Here is a 12441-nt window from a genome sequence, read left to right as displayed (position 1 = left end):
CACATGTCGTACGTTAAATGCCTCCCTGGCTTATGATTAGGTCTTCTTATGGTCCTATGCCGGTTGGATCTTTTGATTCAAAACAAGAACTGGTCTACACATATTGGACATTTGACATGGCGGTTGTTCTGGATGAATTGAAGCACTCGTTATTCTTGCCCAAAAACTGAGTCTCCTCACAAAGCTCTAACCTTTGACTGCTGCCCCAACAGCGACCTCAATCCATGATTCTATGAAGATGCTTGGGGTCCCAGTCACTTCTGATAGATGTTATCATCATTCACAATCAATACTAGAACGATCCTGCAGAATAATACCAGAATCCAACAACTCCACAACCAAACAACAGCGAAGCGCTCCCAGATTACCGTCTACCATTCGACTACTGGGCTGTCGATCTTCGCAGAAGGTTTCGAGGGAGTTAGCTCCTAATTCCACTGAGGACGTGGTCTGCACACATTGCTGGGAATATTCGAGGGTTAGGCTCCCTTGAGCCGCCTTGTGCAGCTCTTGCAGAGGCAGACTCTATATTGGCAAAGCCATATTGACGATAATTTCCTTTACTTTCCCTTGTTATATTTGCGTATCACACGCATTGTAGATAGAACTTTGCATACATTACGTGACTTCGAAATTGTAAACGCGGTTTGGATACCGATGCATGGAACTCGGAAGGAAGGACACAAGGCTCGGTAATCTGCTCTGCTCACTCGGTGTCGGAATCGGACGATTCTTTCAAATCTTTCAACTCTACAGAACAACGAGTGTGCAGTGTTCTTGCTACGACAGTTGTTATTCTGCACCTCTACGGATTATGGAGTTCCGTTGATACGGTGTGGGTTAGGAACACCATTACCAGACTCGACTCAATTCTGCACTTAGCAATCCACCACCACCACTACCACCACAACCACCACCACCACAACAAATAGGCATGTCATACAATCAGATACCTAGGTAATGTAACACCAAAATCCCTCCCAATTTTTTATTTTCTCGTCGTCTTATACTTTTCAATTGTCTCAAGATTCTCATCATTATTTTCATTTAAAATCATCTCATTATTCAATTCAACTCAACTTTTCTCTCTGAAAGTCTTTTTGTGTCGCATTGTATGGTTTAATGCCAATCCATCGACTCAATTCTCGCTAAGCCTAAAGAAGCGCGCCACTTTAGCAAAATCATCGACATTCCCTCAATTATGCCTTCAACTCCACAACCAAAAGAACACCCGCCTGCTCGAGATGCGATCGCGCTCGAGATGAAAGACAGCTGGAGCCCCGGTGACGATCGCAGAGATAGAGGTAGAGTCGACCGGAGAGTTATTGAAAGACGGTCGAGAAGATCAAGGTCTCCCACGTCACGTCGACTGGACGCCGACAGGACACCCAATACCAGAGATCGCAGTACTGATAGATCCAGGCCAACACAAGAAACTGAAAAGCCAGATCGTAGTCCAGACCGCAGAAGGCCATCGTCTCCCCGGCCATCAAAAGATACACAAGAAGACGTAGTGAAGCGCAATCAAGGCAGGGAACTACTATTGGAATCGCGAGGCACAGAAATAGTAAAAGGAAATACAGCCCATTCCCCTCAACAATTAAAACGAAGAAAGAGTCGCAGCCCATCGCCGAGTCGCAACCAACAAAAGAAAATTCGAAGGAATTCTCGCAGTCCAGTACGGCACAACGGAGCTACGAAAGGGTCCCGGCGAGATAGGAAGCGACGAAACCGGTCTACATCACAACATCGACATCGGCAATCAGAACCAAACAGGAATAATCAACGCGAGGAAGGAAATTCAAGAAATCGTAGAGATTTTGGAAAAAACGATAAGCGTGGGCGATCTCCTGGCCAAAACCGTGATAAATTTGAAAAGTCTCGTCCTTCATCAGCCTTGGACTACGACGATCCACCAACGAACCGTAATCCATCTCCCAACAAAATTTTCGAGCAAGAACAAAAGGACGGAGGAAATCCAGCACCAAATATATCTGAAAATAAGGAAAGGAAGCGAGACCCTTCCCCATACTCGAGCCGTCGATCGCCAGAGGCAGATACATACGAACATAAAAATCGCGGTCGTCGACAATCTCCTCGTGCACCGAAAGGGCCAAAGGGAAATCGGAGACGGTCCCCAAAGCGAGAAAAGGGCCGGCCCTCACGAGACGAATATCGCCCTAATAATAAATCTCGAGGTCGACCTACATCGGCAGCTTCAGGAGCGAATAGCATTGAGGTCAAATCGGATAAGATGGCTAATAGAGGATTCTATGGTAATCAGCAAGGGTACAATCCAAACCAACAAATGCAGGCTGCATTTCCTTTGAAACCACAATTCAACCAAGTTCCTCAAGGGCCTCAAGCAGACCCACGACAATTTTCACAATCTCCACAACATCAAATGACCCCAAATTCATATCATGGTTCACCTCAGGCACAATCACCTTATTCTTCTGGGCGGGGAAACTGGAATGGCTCACAGCAACAACAGTTTTCGCCCTCTTCGTAAGTTTCATTATGCTAGGACTAATAATTTTTCAAATCTGACGAGACTTGCAGGCAATTTCAACAGAATTACCAGCAACAACCGGGATATGCTACTCCTACTGGCCCACAAAACCAAATGTATGGCAACCAAGCCCAATCTCCTTCTCATCAAGGCCCTCCTACGGGGCCAATGAACAACAATAACTTCAGAGGCAACCAACGGAATTTTAGAGCGAACAATTTCAACCCCCGAGGTAGTCGTGGAAACCAGTTCAATTCTCAATGGAATCCTCCTTCTGGTCCCTCCGGCGCCAATCGCGCCCAGTTCACCAATTCTGGTAATGTTACACCTCAGCAAATGTCACCGCAACAACAGTTCCCACAGCAGAATTCGTTTGATTCGGGTGCAATACCTATGCAGAATCAGGTGGACGAAAGTGAAGACTTATTTAGACCCTCAAAAGACCTTCAGGCTGAGGATACTAGCAAAAAGAATGATGAACAAATGCCCCCTCCTAGTCGACCACCACCAACAGGGCCTCAAAGTCAACAGAACTCCTCAAAGTTTAGTTTTGCTTTCAAAGGTCCAGCTAAAGCGGCAACTACTCCGAAGCCAGAAATCTCTCAAAAGCTAAACGCTGTACCAACCAAGCGAGAGATGCAAAATAGCCCTCGTGGCCCTGCAGCGACACGGAACATTCCTACAGAGCCAGCATCTGCAAGAGCACAACACGCATTCCGCGAACCACCGCCTCCTGTTACGCGTAAGGTCAAAAAGATTATGCAACGTTTGAAGCCAAAGCCACAGTTATTACCCGAATATAAGGCATCGGATTCCGTGTACTATCGAAAACCTGGTAATGAATCTGTGGTAGGATCTGGAACTTATGGTAAAGTGTTCAAAGCTATCCACGTCTACACCAAGAAGTTGGTCGCTCTGAAGAAGATACGCATGGAAGGAGAACGCGACGGATTTCCTGTGACTGCTGTTCGAGAAATAAAATTGCTACAATCCTTGAACCACCCAAACATCGTCACCTTACAAGAGGTAATGGTGGAGAAGAACGATTGCTTTATGGTTTTCGAGTATCTATCACACGATCTTACGGGCTTGCTCAACCACCCATCCTTCAAGTTAGACGCAGCTCACAAAAAGCACCTTGCTAAGCAGCTTTTCGAGGGTCTTGATTACCTCCATCGACGAGGTGTTTTACACCGGGATATAAAAGCAGCAAATATCCTTGTTAGTGATGAAGGTCAACTGAAATTGGCAGATTTTGGACTGGCTCGATTTTACGCAAAGCGAAGACAGCTGGACTATACCAATCGTGTTATCACCATCTGGTATCGTTCACCAGAACTTCTCCTTGGAGAGACACAATATGGTCCTGCAGTGGATATTTGGAGCGCAGCCTGTGTCTTGGTTGAAATTTTCACTCGCCACGCAATTTTTCCTGGAGACGGTGGTGAAATCAGTCAACTGGAGAAAATTTATGCTGTGCTCGGAACGCCGAATCGAAATGATTGGCCTGGCTTAGTAGACATGGCATGGTTCGAACTTCTTAGACCTTCTGCTAAACGATCCAATGTCTTTGCAGAAAAATACAAGGAACGCGTTACACCAGCCGCGTTTGAACTCCTAGATGCCATGTTTCAGTATGACCCTGCTAAGCGACCCTCTGCTTCTGATGTTCTTGAGCATCCATATTTCACGACGGAAGAGCCAACTGCAAGGCAGGCTATCGAGTATGTTATATCCTTACTTACAACCTCCTTTTACAGGTGATCATTAGCTAACACCATGAAATAGACTCAAAGAACTCAAAGGCGATTGGCATGAATTCGAATCCAAGGCGTTACGTAAAGAAAATGAACGCAAGGATAAAGAGGCACGAAGGGCGGCCCAAAAGGAAAAAGAGAAGAAAAGAACTGCAGAAAGTGAAGCCTGTTCTGAAAGAGACCCAAAGCGAGTAATGATGGCACCCCCAGATATACCACCGCCATCTGCCATACCTAAAACCCAGGAAGTTGCCGCTTCGAGCAACTAGACCGCTTCCACTACGCCTCCCACATAGTAGGGATGAGAAAGTTCACAAAAAGTCGCTTGCAGGATTGTACATTTGGAAGGAGCGCTTTTGGCATTCAGGAACCAGGTGGGATAAAGCTTTTGTAAGATTATTTATATTCATAACGTAATGGGACGCGAAATGCTCTTCATGGGATGGGTTTCTGATGAGAAACTAGGGGAGGAAGGTGGAGTAGGAGCGGGCGTTCGGTGATGAGGAACGGGTAGGAGAAATCCATAATTATCTTCATAACATTGCGCTATGCATTAGGAAAGCGAATTGAATGTCTCTTTCCAGTTTTGTTACTTTCTTTGGGAAGGGGAAGAGTTGTGGATGAAGATGGAGATTTCTTGTAGTATAGGTGCGAATGCGACTATATTCAGATATTCAGTCCTGCAGTGCTTCATGTTTGATGTGAGTGACATGTGAGATGACATGATGTCGCTTTAAACCCTTCATCTGTTTTATCACAAATAATCATATCAGGTTAAATTCGGTTTGAGTGAATCAGTACATTTAGCACTTTTCGGATTTAGATACACAACATCTTTCCATCTTTCCATCTTGTCTTTCTCATCTTTTGCTAACCACAATCGTATCAACTCTATTCCATCCTGTTTTTGTTGATCTCACCCTTTTTCTGCTCATTCTTTTTTTGTTACTTCTCTTTTCTCATTCTTTTCCATCTAGCCTTAAGCTTCCTAGGATCTTGCTATTACACAGGTTCTCCTAATAGTCGGCTTTTATAAATGGCCGACTAATTCTTAATCGGGGAAAGCAAATGTTCCCGGAAAGCAAATTGTCCTTGTAAGATTTTGGATATAAAATACACTAAAATTATTCAATTTTATTAAAAATCTAGTTTATTTTTAATATACAATCTTCAATTTTTGAATGATTTTTGAACTTTTTATATAATTATATTCAATAAGATTATAGTTTTTTAATGATATTAGATTTTTTTAAATTATTTCAAAATTCATAATATTATTTATAAAATTCAGATATTTTTCAATAAAAATCACAAAATCTATATCAAAATCTTACGGGGACAATTTGCTTTCCGGGGACATTTGCTTTCCCCGACTAGGAACTAATCGGTCGCTTGAAGAACCGACTATTAGTTGTATTATCCTTCCTTCTCTTACCTATTACCATTTCTCTTCATTTTGCCTTGTTTCTGTTCTATACTATGGGGTGTGAATAAAGATGTTCTTATAGTTCCACATAGTTTAACGAGGATAGAGGAGTATTCATTTCAATTAAGTTCCTTCTATTTACCATTATCGTGTAGTAGAGGGGCGACAGTCACTAGGTGACTGATGGAAGTGAGGAGAACAGGGGAGATTCTGGAAGAGTGAACTAAAAAGATGGTGATTTTAAGAAAGAAAGTTTGAGAAACAAATCAATAGCGTAAACAGTTAAGAAGCGAAACTAGGCCGTGAAATAATGGTATGTCATTTACGAGTATGTTCTCTTATATATTGACATATCAATTGAAACATTCGAGAAAGTACGATCTGAGAGATCGAAAGGTAGTAAATGAACTCAGATTTGAAACATGGGAGATTGAAAGAAGCAATAAAATCAAGCAAACAAAGTCGTTTGGCCTCAGTAGTCGCCTAGGCGATGGCGGATGAAACCAGAATATAGAACTTTCGAGTTGTACAAACAACATGTACAAACAACATGTACAAACAACATGTACATAAAATTACTCGTACCGGCCGGGTATCTGGTCCTAGATCGCAAAGACAAGCACGATTCCTCGAGTTATCAATCCTCGAACATTTCTCCAAGGCTGTATTGTATCTACACAAAAATCGCATTGCAGGATCAAAAACTCAACATGTCGCATCGACGCACCAACAAATCGACGACAGCCGAGATCGTCACATCTTCAATATTTGCATCTGGGACATTCAAAAACGTTTGGGTACGTAATCATTATCCTGCTACTTTCCTTTCAAATCTCAATGCTAACCTCCTACCAGGCAGGTCACTACACCTCAGGCGAGCGCAACGGGCAAGCCTGCGTATCCAAAGAATTCAAAAGCGGCTCGGTATACGAAGACCACTATTTCGCCGAAGAGCTGGAGATCATGCGCCGCACGCAGCAAATCGTCGATAATTTCCAGACGGTAGGGTTTCTTCCCGGACGAGAAATCTTCGTCAATAGGCCTGCGATCTGGAGGTTTGAGGGTGGTCCGGGGCGGAGAGCGGGACAACTAAGTTTGGTGGAGCCCATGATTGAAAATTTTGAAAAGTTTAATAGTAACACCGGATGGACGGGAAGGAATAATGTGTGGAATGAGGCGATGCAGGCGTTGAGTCACTTTTCCTATCATGATTCCGGGAGAAGGTTTTTGTTGTGTGATTTGCAGGGGGGTTCGTATAGTAATGGGTAGTAAGTGCTGTTTCCTCCATACTATGATGTTTTTCCCCTTGCTCGGCTGCCTCGGTGAAAACTATATCAATGGTTATGAAAATCTCCTAACACTCCAATTAGCATTCTCTCAGACCCAGTCATCATGTCCCAAGCACACGATTGCGGACCCGCGGATTTGGGATACGATGGAATCAAATCTTTCTTTGAGAGGCATCGCTGTGGACAATTCTGCGATCGGGATTGGGTGAAGCCTGCGCTCACGGGGAGAGCTCCTATCCCGATGCGTCGAGGAACAACGATGGAGCGACCCCCGACTCGTCATGATCGTAATCCTCTGTCTAGATTGAGAGAATATTAGTGAGGATGTTGATGATTGGTGTTGTGATGGGAATGGAATAACAACTTCATTTATTTAATTATACTTGTGGTGCGAGGAACTGCTCGGCACTATGGGAGTCATGAAAGATGTGAGATTGCAAAGTAATGCTGGGGGGGGGGGGGCATGATTAGCCGAAGAAGTTGAGACTTAGAAAACATACCTTTACTATTGTGTGACTTCAGTAATGGATGGCAAAAATATCGAGTTGCCCCCAAATTAGTAATAGGTTTAGTACTCTATTTCAGGATAATCCGAGACGAGTCACAAGAATTTCTTTTGTGGCTCAAACCCGTGTTCTTGAAAACAGGGTTTTCTGTATTGATCAGACGATAGATGAGCGCCAATCTTGTTTAGCAAGATTACAAGGAAGGTAGTCGGGCACTCTCCAAGAGAGCCTAACCTACCGAGCCTACCATCTCGCATGAGGTCATGACTACCTACTTCTCGTCTTGAATTTAAAACGTCAATGTGTATGTTGTGGTTAATATCGATCACCCTTCATATCTTACTAGCGCCGAACTTTGAGACTCGCACAGTATCGGACGGTCAATAGGAGCACGGCGAAGAGCCATTGAGAGAAGAGCACAGCCTTCCTTCCCGCGCTCCTTCCTGTGATTCTTCCGATTCTTTTGCCATTTCTCCCGTAAAATATATGACACCCACGTGTAAGCCTGTTTACCCAGCAGTTTCCAATCACTTACACACCACCAACAATCACCAACGAAAACAAGACTTAACATTGGTCTCTTAGTATTTACCAGCTGCTAAGCACTATGTACCCTTGTCATGAAGATCTCAAGCCTCGGAACGAATCTTCTCTTGTATTATTCAAGCATGTGAAGAATTATACTATCATTTCAATTGTACATTGCACACCGTGAAAAAAACTGGGGGCTGAAGAGATTAATATAGACACAGCCATTCCTGATGCTGGAGATCAAATACGGATCCAACGTGCGGAGAGTGGATCGAGGAGCGGACAGAGGCTCCATCTGGACGAAATGTCCGCCACGCCAAACTCGCCAAATTCAAATTCTTTTCAAAAGTCAATATTGTCTCGAAATTGCATAACAACAACATACGATATGTCAAACGTTAATAAAAGTATAAAAATTGTGAGTCGTAAGCTCTTCGACAGTTTGTTGAATCGGAATTTTGAAGGTTTGCTTTGCTAAAGAATTGTGAGAAGGGACTATGTTGTTGGTGGTGTCAGCTTATCATCCAGATAGAGTGGACAACCATCGTTTACAGAAAATTCAAGGAGAGCCGTAAGCGATGTTTCACATTGAAGAAATTCCCGAAATTCACTGGTTATGTGTGGTACACGTTGGTCTAGTATGCTTTTGCAGAGCTGGAACTGCGTTTTCTCATGATCTTCACCTTGAACAGAAGGGGGCAGTCACAAAAATGTGGAATTAGATCTATATAACAAAATTCATTGACACGTCAAATTATAATAAATAAACTAATGTCTGCTGCTCCCTGACTACCTCAACGTGGCTAGTGATTATAGAATCCCGCTCCAAACTAAAAACCACTTTATAATTACAAGAGAGAACAACAGACACGCAAAGAATCTGTAAATACATGATGAGAAACTAGAGCACAGATTGTGGCTAGTATGATCCTCATAACTGGGTATCGGAACGGCGAGTGAGGCGCCGAGAGAAATGGTCTGGTTGATGGTGGGCGTCATAGGGCAATAGTGTATTAAATCTCATATCTCATATCTCGTAGATTCTGTTTCCTGGTTTCTGGATTTCTGAATGTGCTTCCACCAGAGGGTGCCATTGCTGAGACCCTGAGGTCATTGCAGTGGTCGTGGAAGGGGCGAAACTTGAATGGCCCACGGCCGCACTCTCTGGATGGATGTGTGGAGTTTTTGGCTGGCGAAGGAAGTGCCCTAAAGCAAAAGCTGCTCCGACAATGGAAAAAAATGCAACTACAGAACCAATACCAATTCCTGCCTTGGCACCTACACTTAGCTCGCTCGAAGATTGTGTGCTGACCGGTGCAGAAGAGATTGTTGGCATTACGGAACTTGAAGAACTTGTCGAGGTGCTTGAGGGCTGTTCTGTCGTACTACTCAGGGCAGCGCTTGAGGCATTGGTGGAAGTCGTGGGATCAGTACTGGCTGCACTACTCACTGAGGTCGTAGCCACAGCAGATGAAGAAGCGATTGATACGATGTTATTCTTTCCGGTAATGTTGACAAACTGACTTTCGAAAAGGTCGGTTGTGCCACTGTTAAAGATGCCGAAAAAGAAGGCATTCCCCGCGTTTAGGTCGAATTTGGGATTGCCATTGGCGCCACTCAGATCAACTTTCCATATGAATTGGGTAAACCCTATCATGTCTCCTAATGATCGTGAGCATATTTAACTAGAGTTATCATAGCCAGAGGACATACTCGAGTTTGGAAGATACTGGAACTGTGGCGTCCCGCTTTGCCAAAGAACCAAAGTTGTATTCTTCCATACGGACTCCCACTGAACAGTGAGCTCGGTACCAATTTCAAAAGACCCCTCGTATTTAGGAGGATTGGTCTGATTGTTTGGAAAAATAAAGTCATTGACGGTGGCAGCATCGCTTGTAAACGAGCAGGCAAAGAAAATGAAGAGCGATAACCAAATCATAGGAATTCTCAGCACAATTTGACCCAAAAAGTGTGAAGATTACTGTAGTTTGCGAGATAGATTTTTGACTTGAGAGACAAGGAAAAGAAGAGAAGATGGAAATAGCCTCTGGCGTAGCAGTAGGAGAAGACAAAATGGACGCTTAGAAATTGCTGCAGTACAGAAGAAAACACTTCACAGGGAAGAAAATTTGTGTGGCACACCTTGCATAAATGCTCGCGCGGAGCACCCTCGACAATCATACTGTGCTGACAATACGAATAGCAGTTGAGTTAAAGATAGGAATCAATGCAGTGTAAGCGCCCATCCGAGATTTGGGGGTAGTCAATGCATGATTTTCAAAACACTTAGCCAACAATCAGCCTATTCATCGGATGTCATTGGTCCCAAAATCTCGGTACCAGAGTGTCGGGACAAACTAATGGGTGAAATTTGGATGATTGGCTAAGCGGAACCAAGCGATAAGCCAGCATCTTCGGCCCGGACTGCCCCTTTAGGAAGGTTATTTCCCTACGCCCTGGCAGCCGCAGTCGCCCTGCTTCAAACAGTACAGAAAAGTGAGAATAGTATTACAGGTCAGGGGGCAGGCTCCAAGTTGATAAGTCTGCCCGTAGAACCCCAAATATGTTTGTGCTTTCCTCACTTGAATTTTTCACACAGAAATCGCTTAGCCCAATTCATATTGAATCCCGGAACATGTTTCGCCAAAAGTCTTTTAGGTCTCATAACTCTGTTTTCTTTGTAGTAGTTATCTTTCTCTTTCTCTTAATCTCATTCAAACATGACTATTTCGTCAACATTGGCTTTAGTGCCCCTTCCGGTCATTCCGAAAGCTGCAACGCAGTGCCGATACCTGCCGAGTCGTCCAGCTCCCAAGTAATTACCTCCGCACCCATATCAACACCTACAGCTGCTGCTTTCCCCGAAAAGATATGGTACAAAGTCGGACCTCAAGGAGTTTCCGCCGAGGCTGAGAGCTTTAGAAATCATTGTCTTGAGCTAAGCCCTTCATACGAATACGAAATACTTGACGATGAGGCGGCGAGTAAATACGTCTACAAATGGTTTTCGGATCGACCGGATATCATAACGACATACTTCTCCCTCAACGTGCCGATCTTAAGAGCGGATCTACTGAGATACTTAATCCTGTGGGCCGAGGGTGGAATGTGGATGGATTTAGACGTTTCGTGCGACGAAGTACCGATACATCGATGGGTGCTGAAAGAATATCGAGAAGCCGCAAATCTTGTTGTCGGCTTGGAATTCGACTGGCCCTGGGAGAATGACAATTTCCTACACGCCCAGTTTACGAGTTGGACGATAATGGCAAAGCCCCACTCCCCCCACATGATGCAGGTGATCGACGATATCCTGGTGGGTGTCGATGAGGTAGCGCGACAACACAATGTCTCGCTCGATGGTATACAAATGGGTATGATTCCTCAGGTGGTAGACCTCACGGGTCCAAAGAGGATGACGTGGAGCATTGTGAAGAGCTTGAATCGGATCCTTGGAAGGGAGCTCGACGACAGGGATATCACAGGACTGAGAAGTGCGAAGCTCGTTCACGATGTGCTGATATTGCCGGGAAATGCGTTTGCTGCGAGTCAGAGCAACTTTCCAAAGGATCAAGGGCCGGTTTTGGTAACTCATCATTATGCAGGAACATGGAAGAATAAGCTGGGTGGGGAGGAAGGAAAGCCTGTGGTATGAACTGGTATTTCAGACCATGCTTTGGGAACGGAAAACGAGTATATAATAAAGCGGCAATTCGCGGAAGAGGATAGAAGATAGAGATTATAGAGAGAATCACTAACGCCTTCAACCATACGCAGAAGGAGCTGGACTCTCCGAGAATATCTCTTGGAGGATTTTGACGCTCATGTCGAGAGAGGGACCTCTGAGCTACAAGAAAGAAGTTAGCGCTCTAAACTTCTTTTGATCTTGCTATTAATTACCTATGCGAGATGAATTTTGGTATGGGTCAGGATATATCTGAGGGAACCCCAGGCAGAGCTTGTACATTAGACATTTCCTTAAGTTTCACTGTACAAAAATGTAGAAGTACTGATTCTTTTTTTCTGTTCAAATCGAAGACCCCTACAAGGCTAAATTGCTCCTATAAATGTATGTATATTGGTAAGACAGAGTAGTCGTGATCGCAGCGGTCTGTAGGTCAAGTGCAAGCCACAACAGATGGCGCAAAACAAAGCAAGGAATACAAATCACATGGGTAGTGGCAAATGTCAGATAAGGACTGTATTGAGATAGACATAAGAAACACTAATCGAATCAACAGATATGACAAGTAAAATGCACCTTGTTCATATAGAGCTTATTTATTGATCAACAGTAACAGTAATTCCAAATAATGATCGTAATTAGTCGCATGACTCTCTTCCTGCCAAAGCTTCCGTCAGGCCTTGTAGATCGTAACAATAAACGAAGGTATTAATACCTCAACCTAAAAAACAACCA

General features: G+C 44.0%; 4 protein-coding genes across 4 annotated transcripts; 3 read left to right on the top strand and 1 right to left on the bottom strand.

The window, feature by feature from the left end:
- Positions 1–1201: 1201 nt before the first annotated feature.
- Positions 1202–4538, top strand: EAE98_007865 (uncharacterized protein; the record flags this gene model as incomplete). The annotated part of the gene is made up of 3 exons (XM_038955488.1): positions 1202–2508; positions 2563–4236; positions 4301–4538. The coding sequence occupies 3 exons, from the start codon at positions 1202–1204 to the stop codon at positions 4536–4538; spliced, it is 3219 nt and encodes a 1072-aa protein (XP_038808217.1).
- A 1867-nt stretch (positions 4539–6405) lies between these two features.
- On the top strand, positions 6406–7303 carry EAE98_007864 (uncharacterized protein; the record flags this gene model as incomplete). Its single annotated transcript, XM_038955487.1, has 3 exons — positions 6406–6492; positions 6551–6963; positions 7066–7303. 3 exons carry the CDS (start codon positions 6406–6408, stop codon positions 7301–7303), a joined length of 738 nt encoding a protein of 245 aa, XP_038808216.1.
- Positions 7304–9048: 1745 nt separating this feature from the next.
- On the bottom strand, positions 9049–9960 carry EAE98_007863 (uncharacterized protein; the record flags this gene model as incomplete). The annotated part of the gene is made up of 2 exons (XM_038955486.1): positions 9049–9683; positions 9735–9960. The coding sequence occupies 2 exons, from the start codon at positions 9958–9960 to the stop codon at positions 9049–9051; spliced, it is 861 nt and encodes a 286-aa protein (XP_038808215.1).
- A 696-nt stretch (positions 9961–10656) lies between these two features.
- Positions 10657–11676, top strand: EAE98_007862 (uncharacterized protein; the record flags this gene model as incomplete). The annotated part of the gene is made up of 1 exon (XM_038955485.1): positions 10657–11676. One exon carries the CDS (start codon positions 10657–10659, stop codon positions 11674–11676), a length of 1020 nt encoding a protein of 339 aa, XP_038808214.1.
- Positions 11677–12441: the final 765 nt, after the last annotated feature.

This window comes from Botrytis deweyae, assembly GCF_014898535.1.
Source record: "Botrytis deweyae strain B1 chromosome Unknown BDEW_019, whole genome shotgun sequence".
Taxonomy (NCBI): Eukaryota; Fungi; Ascomycota; class Leotiomycetes; order Helotiales; family Sclerotiniaceae; genus Botrytis; species Botrytis deweyae.
This window is presented reverse-complemented; position numbering and strand designations above follow the sequence as displayed.